The sequence below is a fragment of the Salmo salar genome, chromosome ssa05 (genome assembly GCF_905237065.1).
Source record: "Salmo salar chromosome ssa05, Ssal_v3.1, whole genome shotgun sequence".
Lineage (NCBI taxonomy): Eukaryota > Metazoa > Chordata > Actinopteri > Salmoniformes > Salmonidae > Salmo > Salmo salar.
This window is the reverse complement of record NC_059446.1, coordinates 70,287,721-70,302,663: the sequence shown is the minus strand read 5'-3', so window position 1 is coordinate 70,302,663 and position 14,943 is coordinate 70,287,721. Positions and strand designations below refer to the sequence as shown.

At 42.3% G+C, this 14,943-nt stretch overlaps 2 protein-coding genes across 4 annotated transcripts in view; both read left to right on the top strand.

The window, feature by feature from the left end:
- The first annotated feature begins 2,117 nt into the window (after positions 1 to 2,117).
- Positions 2,118 to 7,576, top strand: LOC106605724 (zinc-binding protein A33-like). The gene is made up of 6 exons (XM_014201627.2): positions 2,118 to 2,848; positions 5,106 to 5,201; positions 5,656 to 5,886; positions 6,074 to 6,096; positions 6,187 to 6,305; positions 6,499 to 7,576. Exons 1-6 carry the CDS (start codon positions 2,423 to 2,425, stop codon positions 7,035 to 7,037), a joined length of 1,434 nt encoding a protein of 477 aa, XP_014057102.2. The 5' UTR covers positions 2,118 to 2,422; the 3' UTR covers positions 7,038 to 7,576.
- A 6,137-nt stretch (positions 7,577 to 13,713) lies between these two features.
- LOC106605723 (multiple epidermal growth factor-like domains protein 8) overlaps positions 13,714 to 14,943 on the top strand; it is a 31,678-nt gene continuing 30,448 nt past the window's right edge. For 2 of the 3 annotated variants that reach the window (XM_045718705.1, XM_045718703.1), the window contains exon 1: positions 13,714 to 14,062. The gene's annotated coding sequence lies outside the window, so the exon portion shown is untranslated. Of the gene's footprint in view, positions 14,063 to 14,088; positions 14,166 to 14,943 lie in introns of those variants that run through there. The other variant, XM_045718704.1, reaches the window with a different exon arrangement.

Sequence of the window (14,943 nt, the reverse complement as noted above, 5' to 3'; positions counted from 1 at the left end):
GTCTGCTAAAATGCAAGTGAGATTCAGTGCTGAAATGGTGGCCAATCAGATCCTATTAGCAACATATAAAACCAGTATTACCTGTAGAATGTGTCTAAGCTTGACTGATTTGTTTTTGGTAATAATGAGAACATGTATAAAACCAGTTTTTATTATTGGAAATAGTTTCCATGGTGTTGGACACGTAGAGTGGGGCCATGGAGCGACTCATCCAGCAGATGAAGATCATTTGATCGACAGTGAGACATTTGCATTCACATAATGTGGAACTCAGGTCTTACTGTCACTGATTTGTAATGCAAATATACTTACAATAATAAAAATGATATCATGTGCATTTCATTTTTTTGCATTTAGAAATATTTGATAATGGAAAAATTATTTCACAATTTAATTTAAATAAATGTGATTCATAAATCACAAACAATGGTAAAACTCTCATGAGCAATTATTAACATAATTTATCTAATGTTTGGGCTCCCTCTGTTGGAGAGAAAATATTGATCATGAACATACATGTAGTCTATTTCTAGGTCTAAATCCATTTAGGAGGATTTCATGGATTGGGGGAAAAGGGGGGAGACAGCAATGACAGGAGCAATTTACCCACTGGCACAATGTATAAAATGAAATGCATCTTGACACAGCATTCAATCATATATACTTTACTTTGCATAACTTGTACCAATTCAATAGAAACGTGTATAATACATTGAGTTGGTTAAAAATGGCAGGGAAAAAATGGAGATGGTTTGTTAAAGAAGAATGGTAGAAAGTGTAAGCAGAGTGAGCTGAAGACAGGAGGAGAAATGGAAGTGAATGAGGACGAAGTATCAGAGGTGGTAGGTGTGGTGAAGTTCTCTGAGCCCGAGGCTTGCACCGAGGATCAGAATAGAGATGAGTCTGTGGAAAAAGTGGACCCTTACCTTTTGGCTGATCCATTTGTGGTTTCAGGGTGGGTGAAAACAGATTTTGATGCTGTGAAATCGGTGAGGGTAACAAAAAGTGATCTTGTGATAATTGTTTGTGTTTCTGCTGGTCAGATGGAAAAGGCGCTCCGAGTTAAACGAATGGTCTCAAGAAAAGGACCCCATTGAAAGGAGTGATTACTGGGGTAGCAGTAACTGTAGAGGTTGACCGACTGAAGGGGAAGATTCCCGGGGGTTTTGATGCGCTTCGTTTGGTGCGACACAGACAGGGTGGCGGGAATGGTGAAACAGAAGAGTCATTGTCTGTTCTTTTGAGTTTTGATGTTGAGTCTTTGTCTGACAAAGTGATGTTAGAATATGTAAGTTATCCTGCACGAGCTTTTGTGCTGAATACATTACGTTGTTACAGGTGTCAAGCTTATGGGCATGTGGCAGCAGTGTGTAGGAGGGAGGTTACTAGGTGTGAAAAGTGTGCAGAAGGGCATGAGACAAAGGAATGTGTAGCATTGGGGAAAGTAGTGGTATGTGTTTATTGTAGGGGTGCCCATAAGGCTGGGGATTAGAAATGTCCCATGCGAGAGAGGCAGGTTGAGGTTTCCAGGGTCAGAGTAGTGCAGAAGTTGTCATATGCTGAGGCAGTGAAGTAGAGGAAGATGGGTCAAGGGGAGGGATCCTGAGAGGAGTGGTGTGAGTAGTAGATCTGTACCAGTACAGAGGGATAGGCCAACAAGTGATGTTTCAGTAAGATTGGATTTGTAACATTTATAGCAATGGTTATCAACTGTACTGCTGGGATGGAATGTAAGTCACAGAAAATTGAGGTAATGGTGGCAGCTGCAGAGAGGTATTTGGGTGTGCAAGACATGACATCAGAAGAGTTACAGGCTGTGTTAAGTGGTGGTGTCCCATCCTTTCAGGTTGTTGGCCTGAGGTAGGACTAAATAGATTTAAATAGTGGAGTATGGTGGTGTTATTTTTGTATTATTATAATTTTCTTGGAGAGTGTAGTGTTAGATGGTAGGGTATTTGTTTATTTATAATTTTTTCAAGGAAAGTATAAGGGAGTTGTACTCCAGTCTAGTAGGTGACGGTAATGCAACGTTTATTGGATGGCAACCGCCTTTAAACCTCATCGAAGAAGAACGTTGCTGACGGTAATGCAACGTTTATTGGATGGCAACCGCCTTTAATAAACCTCATCGAAAAAGAACGTTGCGCACCATACACACCCACTCCATTGAGGAAGGAAGTCAGAAGGGAGGTTACAGTTGGAACTGTAGGCGATGGCTCTCAAAAAATGCAAATTTTACCTGTTTACAAAATGAAGTTTTGTGTTGGCGTCAACAAATCTACAAACAATAAAGGTAAACCGTCAAACAGAACGGAAGAGTGTCTCTGGACAACTGTCAGCGTATAAAAAGGAGCATTTTGAAGAAAGCGAAAGTAAACTTTAAGCGTTTTCAGAAGGGGCCTGCATTGCCGACAGCGACGCCATGGCTGAATGGGCTTGGAATGAGGAGATGTCAGAGGGTCCATCCTTCCTTCAGGAAGATCTGACCTGTCCAGTGTGTAAAGATCTTTACCGGGAGCCCGTGCTTCTTTCCTGCAGCCACAGCTTCTGCAAGGAGTGCTTGGAGCAAAGCCGAAAGATGGGGCAGACGTGTCCGGTGTGCAGGAAGAGCTGTGACGGGGAGCAACCAATCTCCAACCGGGCGCTGATGGCCGCTACCGAGTCCTTTCAGAAGGAGAAGCGCTGGCGGGGACCGAACGCAATCAATAACGTGCCTCTTTGTAACCTGCACTGTTTGGAGCTTCAACTTTACTGCGTAAAGGACGAGGAGCCCGTGTGCGTTGACTGTGTCACTCTACATCGGACTCACGAGCTGCTGCCACTCAACAAGGGGGCGCCGTTGTGTAAGGTAAGTGAGGAGAGTCGATTATCTGGGCCGGGTTTCCCAGGTGAGATGAGTTTGCATTGGGTGAAAAGTGATTGCATTCGTTTTGGAACCGGTTTGCCCCCGGGGCTTGAGCCAGATGCCCGGCTCTGGCCGACGGCGAAGTAGGCAAAAAAAGTCAGGTTAAGAACGTGGAGTAATTAATAGAATGCTGTGTTTTAACATGCAAATTGATTGCGTTTAATAGCGCTTTAATTGCCTTCACAATGAAAACTAGTTTGAAAATTAGAACAATTTATTTTATGGAAAATATGTTGTATGTTTCTGAACAATGCACCATGCTGCCTTGTTGACATGATCAAGCGCTGCAGATTACTGTTCATTTGAGAAGGGCGCTCCTCACTCACCGCTTTTGACCTTGATAGGTGGTTTGAAGTCAGATACAAATCTGATTCCTGGCCATGCGACTTGTATGAACTGCAGTGGCTAGCCCAAAAGTTCGATCATCTTATCCTTTGAGGATTTAAGCGTGTTCTTACACTATGATTTTGAACATTCAAAGCAACTGGGAAACGTCCATGGCAGGGCTTTTTTCTTCAGGCCTTTTTCTTCTTCAAGATTTTATTGGCAGACTACATCCGAAAGGTGTATTGTCGCCACCTACTGGGTGGGATAGAACTGAGAACGAAAATAAATAATAATGAAAAATAAAACACTCATATAATTCTTAAAAAACATAACAAAGGTCTATGTACTCCTTCACTGAGTCAAAATGTACTCAGATCCCTACACAGGTTCTGGTGCCAGAGGGATGCATCTTCAGACATTATTTCCTTGCGACGTTTCAATGTGAAATCCTGGAGTTATAAGAACCTTTTAGCCGCTTTCACAATTATTTCCAGTTTCTTAGATTTGTTTTGTTTGTCCTATACAATTAATCACCTGCGCAATGAACGCAACAAAATCAACATTCTTCACGATTAGTGTTTCAGGATTTCTCAACTGACTGACATTTACAGACTGATGGGCACCCACTGCCATAGTTTCATCATCTCTACTCGCTGCGTCAACAATTTTCACTGACTCTGCATAGGAGACCTTATCAACAGCCCTGATCCTTCCTACTTCGACCTCCTCCATCCTAACAGGGCACTCAGGAAACTCTGGAATGTGATTCCCATCACAATGGCAACATTGTGCGTCCTCAGACTCTTCAACAATGATATTCCGTTTGCAAACACTTGACACATGGCCAAACTTTTTACATTTATGACATTGAAGTTGCTTTTGTACATGAACTCGCACCACATATCTCATATCCCAGCTTTACATGGGTTGGGAGAAATTCTTCATCGAACATCAGTAACACAGAAAGGCTTTTCTCCTTCCCATTCACAGTGCGGGTTGAGCAACATGAATCAACAATTCCTGGCACGTTAATCTTAAACCATGAAGCCTCAATATCTATAGAGACACCAGATATGACACCTTTTATTGGTGACCTACTCCGGTAATCATAGCATTCCACTTTGTGCGTCAATTTGTGCGTTCTTCTTTTGTTCCTTTGACACACATGAAATCAACATCATACCACTCTTGGTCACTCTGACTGACTCCACTTCTCCCAATGCATCCTTCACCATCTTTGTGACCAAACGGGTTTCCCCAAAAAACATCCTTGCTCATGAATCGCACTCCAACAAGGAATGAGGCATTATCATACCGAGGCTTATCTTGATTTACAACTTTAGTCCTTTTGGCTCCATTCTTAGATATTTCAGTATTCCAATCATTTCCTGTCTTCACTCGCACCAACAGAATCAAGCATTGCTTCTGGTTCTGCCATTGCTCTCCCTCCCCAAGTTAGTGATTACAACAATAAAACTTTCCCAGCAGGCATTGTTGTCACCTTAGCTTGCTAAATAACTTCTGAGTGATAGGAACCACGAGCACCACCACCAATCAGCCTACACCATTGTGGACACAGCTGTCGTTACTATGACAACTAGCGTAGCCATGTCAGCTAATGACTGCTGTCTGAACACACACATCTAATTTGGTCACTTGTAACTTTGTGTTTGGACAATCAGTATTCCAAAACAGATTTGAGCATTAAGGCCTGCAGTGTGAACAAGGCTTTATTGTCCCTTAGTCAACACCCAATAGCTTAGGACCTGAAACAAATACTGCAAAAAAGTTGCTGTATGTTTTATATTATCTGGTAGTCAATAGATCACAAACTAATATGCATATTAATTGTGTTTTATGTGTTCTATTGCAGGAAGAACTGACCATTAAAGTCAACATATTGGAGGAGAAAGTGGAGACCTTCAAGAGAATGAAAAAGAAATACTCAAACACAGTTGATTTCATGAAGGTACTATAATAGTGTCTCTGCTTGACCTGCTGACATCTACACTGTAGGGCCTATCCATGACCATGATAGGGGAAGGTTTTGTGTAAGATAATGGGATTTGTTAGAGCTCTTTGATGCCCTCACTAGTTCTATCCAGACGTGTGTAGCCTATCCAGAGCCCAACAGTTTGATGTTCATCATTGTTCTGTAATGAGCTGTGTGAACCAACCTGTTTGACTGGTAGGGACAGACTGAGATTCCTTGAGCCTCCATAAAGAATTGGTAATAACAAAATAGTTGACTGTAGATCAACTTAGGGCCTGGAGTCCTGACAAGGAAAAACTCCAGGAAAGCCTCTAGAGGAAACTATAATTATAGCCTATAGATGAGTAATGTTGTGTGAGATATGAATTGCAAGAGGTATGTCAGTATCATTACAAAATGGCACTCTTCCTCCAACCTCTCTCGTACCCAGAGCCAGGCCGAGCAGGCAGAGAAGCAGATCAAGGCAGAGTTTGAGAGGCTCCGTCAGGTGCTGTGTGCAGAGGAGGCTGCCAGGCTGAAGGCCCTGGCAGACGAGGAGGAGGACAAGAGATCCGGTATGGAGGACAGGATCAGTTCCTTGACCCGTGACATCGCTGCCCTCACTAAGCTGGTCCAAACACTAAAGAGGGAGATGGGGGCGGAGGATGTAACCTTCTTGCAGGTAAGCAGGAGGGGTCTCCCTCATGGGGGTGGGTCATGGGTCTCCCTCTCTCTCATGGGGTGGGGGTCGCCCTCCCTCATCCTTACTGTACATTGTCACTATGCATGACAGTGAGACATTTTTGAATGCAAGCATTTGTCAATCTTATTCACAATGAACTAATGGGTTCAATTGTGTTGTTTTTCAGAACTTCCAAGCCTTAAAGAAAAAGTAAGTACAGTAACATCCTATCAGTTGCCCTACAGTTTGTGTACCCTCCCTCTAATATCATGGTCATCTTCTATGACGTCATGTTTTCAGAGCCCAGTGGCCTCGTGAAGACCCCCAGAATCCCTCAGATGCTCTCCTGAACATGGCCAAACACGTGGGCTCTCTGGGCTACAGCATTTGGAAGAGCATGCAGGCTCACGTCACATGCAGTGAGTACATGTACTGAAGGTTTAGGTTAGGGTTTTGACTTGCTACATAAGTTATGACACACAATAAAATGGGTGTGGATGGCTATATAATGTGTAAGGGATCAATGTTTTGAATGAAGGAGGAAACACTTTGAGCAACAGTTACGCTTCAGTCATAATGTTTTGTAACACGTCTCCCTCTCTCTCTCTCCAGTCCCAGTGGTGATGGACCCTAACACAGCCTCTCCCTGGCTTTCCATGTCCCCAGACCTAGCCAGCGTACGGGACAGCCCAGAGCGCCAGTCCCTCCCGGACAACCCTGAGCGCTTCGACCCCTGTGTCTTTGTCCTTGGAGCTGAGGGCTTCCGCTCCGGCAAGCACCGCTGGGAGGTCCATGTGGGAGACAACCCGAAGTGGATCCTGGGAATCTGTAAGGAGTCTGTGGCTCGCAAGAGGAAGTTCACCGTGTCCACAGACAGGGGCGTGTGGACCATCGGGCTGAGCAAAGGGGTGTACAACGCGCTAACGGGCAAACGCACAGTGCTGGTTGTGGAGAGTCGGCCAGAGAGGGTCCGGGTCAAGCTAAACATGGATAAGGGGGAGGTGTCATTTTGGGATGCAGGCAATGGTGGGAAGCACCTGTGCACCTTCACACATGAATTTACAGAGAGAGTGTTCCCCATATTTGGTCCAGGGCTCCACACCACCCCGATGGAGGTTAACCCGGCCAAGGTGACCATTCATACTGCGTGACAGGGCAGTGTGACAGTCACTACAGCTTGCTAAGTATATGGTTCAATAGCCGATGGGCAGTAGTAGTACTCGCTTGGATAGACGTCACATGTTATGGTCAGAAGGTAGCCTAATATGTGCACCTGAATAGATGGGGCATTCCACTGTTTCAGCTGTCAGGCTGGTTTGGTTGTATTCTAGTAGTTTTACTGTGGCTATAGGTTTGTGTTGAGGTTTGGATCAAGGCCTTTTGTATGGTCACAATCATATTTGAAATTGTGCTATAGCAGTATTCCTATGCTTTCCATAGGATGTACATAATGCAGGCATTTATTACATGAGGGATTTTTTTGGACCCTGATTCTTTAACTGGTATGTTTAGATTGCTGAGCTATTATACATAGGGATTTTCTAGGACTAGAGGGGATCCAGTGGTAAGAATGTATTTTCTGTCAAATTTTGCTGCGTTCTGAGATGTATTGATATGTTTATTTTATTATGTTTCTGTATGGAATTATGCGGAAAAATAACTAATAAAATGTTGCCACATGCGCCAATTACAACTGTGCCGAACACAGTGAAATGCTTGCTTACCATCCCTACCCAACAATAGAGTTTAAAAATCTAAATAAAATAGTAACATGAGAAATAAAATAATATACACAAGAATGGAGCTATATACAGGGAGAACCAGTACCAGATCAATGTGGAGCTATATACAGGGAGAACCAGTACCAGATCAATGTGGAGCTATATACAGGGAGAACCAGTACCAGATCAATGTGGAGCTATATACAGGGAGAACCAGTACCAGATCAATGTGGAGCTATATACAGGGAGTACCAGTACCAGATCAATGTGGAGCTATATACAGGGAGTACCAGTACCAGATCAATGTGGAGCTATATACAGGGAGTACCAGTACCAGATCAATGTGGAGCTATATACAGGGAGTACCAGTACCAGATCAATGTGGAGCTATATACAGGGAGTACCAGTACCAGATCAATGTGGAGCTATATACAGGGAGTACCAGTACCAGATCAATGTGGAGCTATATACAGGGAGTACCAGTACCAGATCAATGTGGAGCTATATACAGGGAGTACCAGTACCAGATCAATGTGGAGCTATATACAGGGAGTACCAGTACCAGATCAATGTGGAGCTATATACAGGGAGAACCAGTACCAGATCAATGTGGAGCTATATACAGGGAGTACCAGTACCAGATCAATGTGGAGCTATATACAGGGAGTACCAGTACCAGATCAATGTGGAGCTATATACAGGGAGTACCAGTACCAGATCAATGTGGAGCTATATACAGGGAGAACCAGTACCAGATCAATGTGGAGCTATATACAGGGAGTACCAGTACCAGATCAATGTGGAGCTATATACAGGGAGTACCAGTACCAGATCAATGTGGAGCTATATACAGGGAGTACCAGTACCAGATCAATGTGGAGCTATATACAGGGAGTACCAGTACCAGATCAATGTGGAGCTATATACAGGGAGTACCAGTACCAGATCAATGTGGAGCTATATACAGGGAGTACCAGTACCAGATCAATGTGGAGCTATATACAGGGAGTACCAGTACCAGATCAATGTGGAGCTATATACAGGGAGAACCAGTACCAGATCAATGTGCAGAGGTATGAGGTATTTGAGGTAGATATGTACAAGGTAAAGTGACTAGGCATCAGGATAGATAAAGAGTAAAATAAAGAACAGAGCAGCAGCAGTAAATGAGTGTAAAGGTGTGTGTGTATGTGTGTTGTCGGTCTGTGTGTGTGTGATGTAGTGAATGTGTGGGAGTGCAAATATATGGTTTGTGTGTGTATACTCATAACACAGAGTGCAGTTGGATTCAGTACTCGGACCCCTTGATTTATCCCCCACATTTTGTTACATTATACCCTTTATTATAAAATTGATTGAATCGTTTTTTCCCCATCAATCTACACACAATACCCCATAATGACAAAGCATAAACAGGTTTGTATACATTCTTTAAAAATAAAAAACTGATCACATTTACATTAGTATTCAGGCCCTTTACTCAGTACTTTGTTGAAGTAACTTTGGCAGCGATTACAGCCTTGAGTCTCCTTGGGTATGACGCTACAATTTTGGCACACCTCTATTTGGGGAGTTTCTCCCATTCTTCTTTGCAGATCCTCTCAAGCTCTGTCAGGTTGGATGGGGAGCGTCGCTGCACAGCTATTTTCAGGTCTCTCCAGAGATGTTTGATCGGGGTTCAAGTCCGGGCTCTGGCTGGGTCACTCAAGGGCATTCATAGACTTGTCCCGAAGCCACTCCTGCGTTGTCTTGGCTGTGTGATTAGGTTCGTTGTCCTGTTGGAAAGTGAACCTTCGCCCCAGTCAGGTCCTGAGCGCTCTGGAGCAGGTTTTCATCAAGGATCTCTCTGTACATCAAGGATCTCTCTGTTGAACTTTCCCTCGTACCTGATTAGTCTCCCAGTCCCTTCCTCTGAAAAACATCCCCACAGCATGATGCTGCCACCACCATGCTTCACTGTTGGGATGGTGCCAGGTTTCCTCCAGACGTGACACTTGGCATTCAGGCCAAAGAGTTCAATCTTAGTTTCATCAGACCAGAGAATCTTATTTATCATGGTCTAAGAGTCCTTTAGGTGCCTTTTGGCAAACTCCAAGCGGGCTGTCATGTGCCTTTTACTGAGGAGTGGCTTCCATCTGGCCACTCTACCATAAAGGCCTGATTGGTGGAGTGCTGTGGAGATGGTTGTCCTTCTGGAAGGTTCTTCCATCTCCACAGAGGAACTCTAGAGCTCTGTCAGTGACCATCGGGTTCTTGGTCACCTCCCTGACCAAGAACCGTCTCCCCCAATTGCTCAGTTTGGCCAGCTGGCCAGCTCTAGGAAGAGTCTTGGTGGTTCCAAACTTCTTCCATTTAAGATGGAGGCTGCGGTGTTCTTGGGGACCTTCAATGCTGCAGAAATGTTTTGGTAACCTTCCCCAGATCTGTGCCTCGACACAGTCCTGTGTCGGAGCTCTATGGACAATTCCTTTGACCTCATGGCTTGAATTTTGCTCTGACATGCACTGTCAACTGTGGGACATTATATAGACAGGTGTGTGCCTTTCCAAATCATGTCCAATCAATTGAATTTACCACAGGTGGACTCCAATGAAGTTGTAGAAACCTCAAAGATAATCAATGGAAACAGCATGCACCTGAACTCAATTTTGAGTCTCGTGGCAAAGGTTCTGAAGACTGACGTGAATAAGGTATTTCTGTTGATTTTTGTAAATTTGCTCAAATAAAAAACAGTTTTGCTTTGTTGTGATGGGGTATCCTGTGTATTTTTTTTACATTTTCATCCATTATAGAACAAGGCTATAGTGTAACAAAATGTGGGGTCTGAATACTTTCCAGAATACCTTCCGAATGTAGGTAGCAAAGTAAGGTTGGCAACAAAACGCACAGCAGCACGTAAACAAGTCTGCAAGTCGATCACCAAACATTTCTGTAGAAAAGCCAATGATACCCTTCTCATTAACCGGTGGTGAGTTATTCACCATTTTCAATTAACAAAATTAGGTTTTATATGTAAGATGGTTAAATAAAGAGCAAAATTATTGATTATTATTATATTAGTATTTGTGCCCTGGTCCTATTAGTGCACTTTGTCAATTCCCACGAGCTGGGTTGTGACAAAAACTCAAACTCATTCTTATGTTTAATAAATGTATCATATAGTGTGTGTGTGGCAGGCTTACAATGATTGCAAAAAACAAAATTTGAGAGTGCACTGACCCTGATGCTAAAGGCGGGTACGCAGCTGGATGTTGATTGTTTTAAGGGGTACGGGACTATAAAATGTTTGGGATCCACTGGTCTAGGGAGTGTGTGTAGGGTCAATGCAGGTAGTTCGGGTACAGTACCTTTAATTTACTAATTAGTCTATGCCAAACTGTCTTAGTCTTTGTATAAGCCTATTCTATGTGACGCTTTATTTGTTCATCTAATGTTTAAAACAATTATCTAGTAAGGCACATGATTGCATATTTTCATGACAGTGTTGTATGATATTATAATGACTTGATGTAATGTTTCATAGAAACATTTAAGTGACAATTAGATTATATGAAATAATGCATTATGATGATTTCTTACTTTTCATTGTCTTAGGTTTGAGTGAATGCCAAAGTGTTTTGCTCTCAAATTGATTGTATTTATGTTATTAATTTATTATAAAATAATAAACATACTATGGGAAACTAGACTTTGTCTTTTAATGTTTAATTATTTTGTATAAACGATAAAACAGTTGAATCAGTCAAACTTCTGCTCTGGTGGATGTTCAGAAACGATTCAATGTTTGTTTAACCAGTAATCTATGTTGGAATAAGTTTTATGTACTGATACAGATTTCGTAAAATAATGATGAATAAATGGATTGAGTATTTTGAAGTCTACATAGACCAGATTCACCACCAATGCACTCTTCGAATAATGCACTCGTCGGGTGATGCACAGCAGCTATAGCTATGGTAAGAAATGTTTAACTGATAGACACTACATCTGATTAGAAATCAAAACTAACACACTTCGTGTTACACCTTTTCTAGTTGTCAATATTCATACTTTCTCAGGTGAGTTTCTCTGAGGACGCAATTACCAAACATCGCCACTGGAGGGCAATGCTGAGGTTTACTATTTTTGTGATGTAGAGATGACGAGGAGCCTTTTTGAGGTTACGGTGGCCAGGGTCAGAGTAGTGCAGAAGGTGTCGTTGTTGAGGCAATGAAGAAAGTAGAGGATGGGTCAATGGTAAGGAATCCTGAGAGGATCCCTGCGAGTAGTAGATCTGTGCCAGCACAGAGGGATTGGCCAATGAGTGATATATACTTCAGCAAGGTTAGGTTCTTAGTGTTCATGGCTGCAGAGAAGTACTTGGGTATACGAGATTTTACTTCAGTAGAGTTACAGGGTGTGTTTAATGGTGGTGTCCTGTCCTGTCCTCCCAGGCCGTTGGCATGATTTAGGAGCAGATAGGGTCAAAGTAGTGGAATGGGGTAATGGGTTTTTAATGAGTGAAGGGTTAGTCAGAAGCATGTTTTGTTTTTGTTTTTTTCCTTTTGTTTTACAAAGTGTAATGGATTTATACTCCAGTTCAATTTGTGGCTGTAATGCACCTTGTGATTGCCAACCACCATTTAAAAACAGAAGAAGAAGAAGAAAATTGTGGATGCATTGGATGAGGTGGCGTAGATGAGAGTAACGGGAAGTGGGTATATTTCGTTTTTTTGTATATCTATCAGTGGAGGCTGCTGAAGGGAGGACGGCTCATAAAAATTCCTGGAATGGAGTCAATGGAATGGTATCAACACATTTAACACATGGTTTTCATGTGTTGGATGCCATTCTATTGACTCCATTCCAGCCATTATCATGAGCCGTCCTCCCTTCAGCAGCCTCCACTGATATATTTGGAACGGAAGGAACATGCTCTGTGACTCAAGAAGATAGGAATGTTTGGAATGTGGATCTTTGAAGCATTTCGCCTATCAAGGGTGGGGTGACGCTCAAAGTAAAAGCCAAGAGTATATGGGAAGAATTGGATGAAGTGGTTGGTGCACACTTTTTGACTTGCATGGTGGATGCGTTCTACTCCATCCGTTCTACTGTTTTCTGATGAAGTCTCTCCCTTCTCACGTGTATTTGGGTTTTATGAGATTCCCTGTGAGAGCCTTCATGCCCAAACCCATGCAGTGTAATAAATGCAAATGATTTAGTCATGTGTCAAGTGTATGTAGATATGATGGGTATCATATGCCAGCTGAGCCTGAGCCTAAATGCTGCAATTGTGTTGGTGAACATACAACTGAATTTCCGAAGTGTCCTGTTAGGGTGAAGGAGACGGAGGTGGCAAGAATAAGGGCTGTCCAGCATGTCTCCTATCCGGAGTCGGTGAGAAGAGCGGAAGAAAGGAGTGAAGTTGAAGAAGTAATGGTAGTAGGAGTAGAGACACCAGATAATATTCCTTGTCAACAGAGGGATCCTGACATGTTGCATGTTAAGATGGTGGACTTTGTAGTGTTTATTGCATTGGCTTTCAACAGCACAGTGCATACAGAGAGGAAATCTGTGACTGAAGGAGTGATTTTATTATTTTTTTTCTTTGTATTTTGTATGTTGTCGGTTCCCCCCCCCTTTCCCGCAATGGAATATGTTTTGTTTCAGACGACGAGATAGTCCGAAACTTTTACCTCCTCAATGTGAGGAAATGGATTGCTGTATCCCTGGAGGAGATAGAGAGCATTGACCAGGAAATGGAAAGGATGCCAGGATGTAAAACGGCTGTTTTGTAGATTTGCGAAGATATCAAAATACTTAAACTTACATGCAAAATACCTGCTGTTAACTTTAAAATGATTGGAATGAATTATCCAAAGAGAGTGTAAAGAAGATTCATAAGGCTTGGAATTCATCACTTTAAACAATATTAAATAGAAGACAAACAAACGTTTTGATGGCGGTAATACACCAATATGTGTAGTCTGCCATAAAACCTTAAAAAATAAGAAGAAGCAGTGCATACAATGGAATATTGTTTGTTTTTGTTTCAATACCCCGTACAGTAGGTGGCAGAATAGGTGTAGTAGGCCATAAAACTTTAAAGAAGAAGAAGAGGAGGAGCCTTTTGTGTGTGAGGCTGTCATATACAAAAACAACAAACATTACATGAAGTCAGGCAATAAGCAAGTAACAGTTCACGCTGGCTCGTGTGCTTATGCGTAAGAGCATAATTTATGGCAAAAATAATGAAGATGTCTCTGAAGCTGCGACAGATGTATTTAATTATTATTATTATGATTTAGCTAACCATCATTGACTAAATGGCCAACGACTGCGCTTTTGCATCTGGAGTAAAGTTAGCTTGGTCGCTAACTGGCTAGCAGCCATCCAGTAAGCGCGAGCCCCTGCGGAGGGTCGTCTGTGTCCTGTGATTCTGGACATCGAGTACTGGAGTCCGACGACCCTCTTTGGTACTGCTAGCTAACGTTAGCTATCTCACATTCAGTTTTGCATTGTGTCGCTCATAACTCACTGACAATGTAAAATATCATGGGAACGGAGACACGGGATCTGGTTAGTTAGACAAATCAATGGGAAGGCTAAGCTAACGGTCCTTTGCTAGTGTGGTGACTGGTATCGCTTTCAGGATAAAAGCAAATCCGCTACGCTAGCTAACGTTCAATACTCGCTTGCTAGCTGGTTATAACTAACTAGCAACGTGCAAAGTTTGTATTTAGCTATTATGTTAATGTTAGCCAACTAATGACATTACGTTAGCTAGCCATAGCAATAACAGTTAACGTTAACTAGCTAGTTATCGTTTGTCTGCGGATAGTAAGCATTGTTTGATAGTGGCTAGCTGCTCGCTCACCGTTTCATGGCATTTAACGTTAACTATATATGCGTTTAATTTTCTTTAAAATGATTTGCTAAACGTGATTCAATTGAGATTTTTGCTAATTACTAAGCTAGAAACAGAGCAGCACCCATAGACATAATAACTGCGATGATGATTAGCTATGAAATCTCTATCTAGAAAACTTCTTAATGTGTTGACAAGTGTAAGTAACTATTTGTATATGTCTGTAATTCAAATGAATGAGATTTTGTCATATTGACAGAAGCCGAATATTCTACAATGTGCGGGGTACACGTTGCCACTTTACAAAATGTCAATCATTAATATACCTTTCCTAGAGACATAAATAATTGGAACAGTAATAACACTAAAGTTAGTCTCATATGAAAAGCACATTCCTTAAGTTGTCCCCGTGCCATGGACATAAATTAAAGAATCTCTTGTCTACCTGCCAGCACAATTTTTTGTTGTTGTTGCCTGTTTGGTTACTTC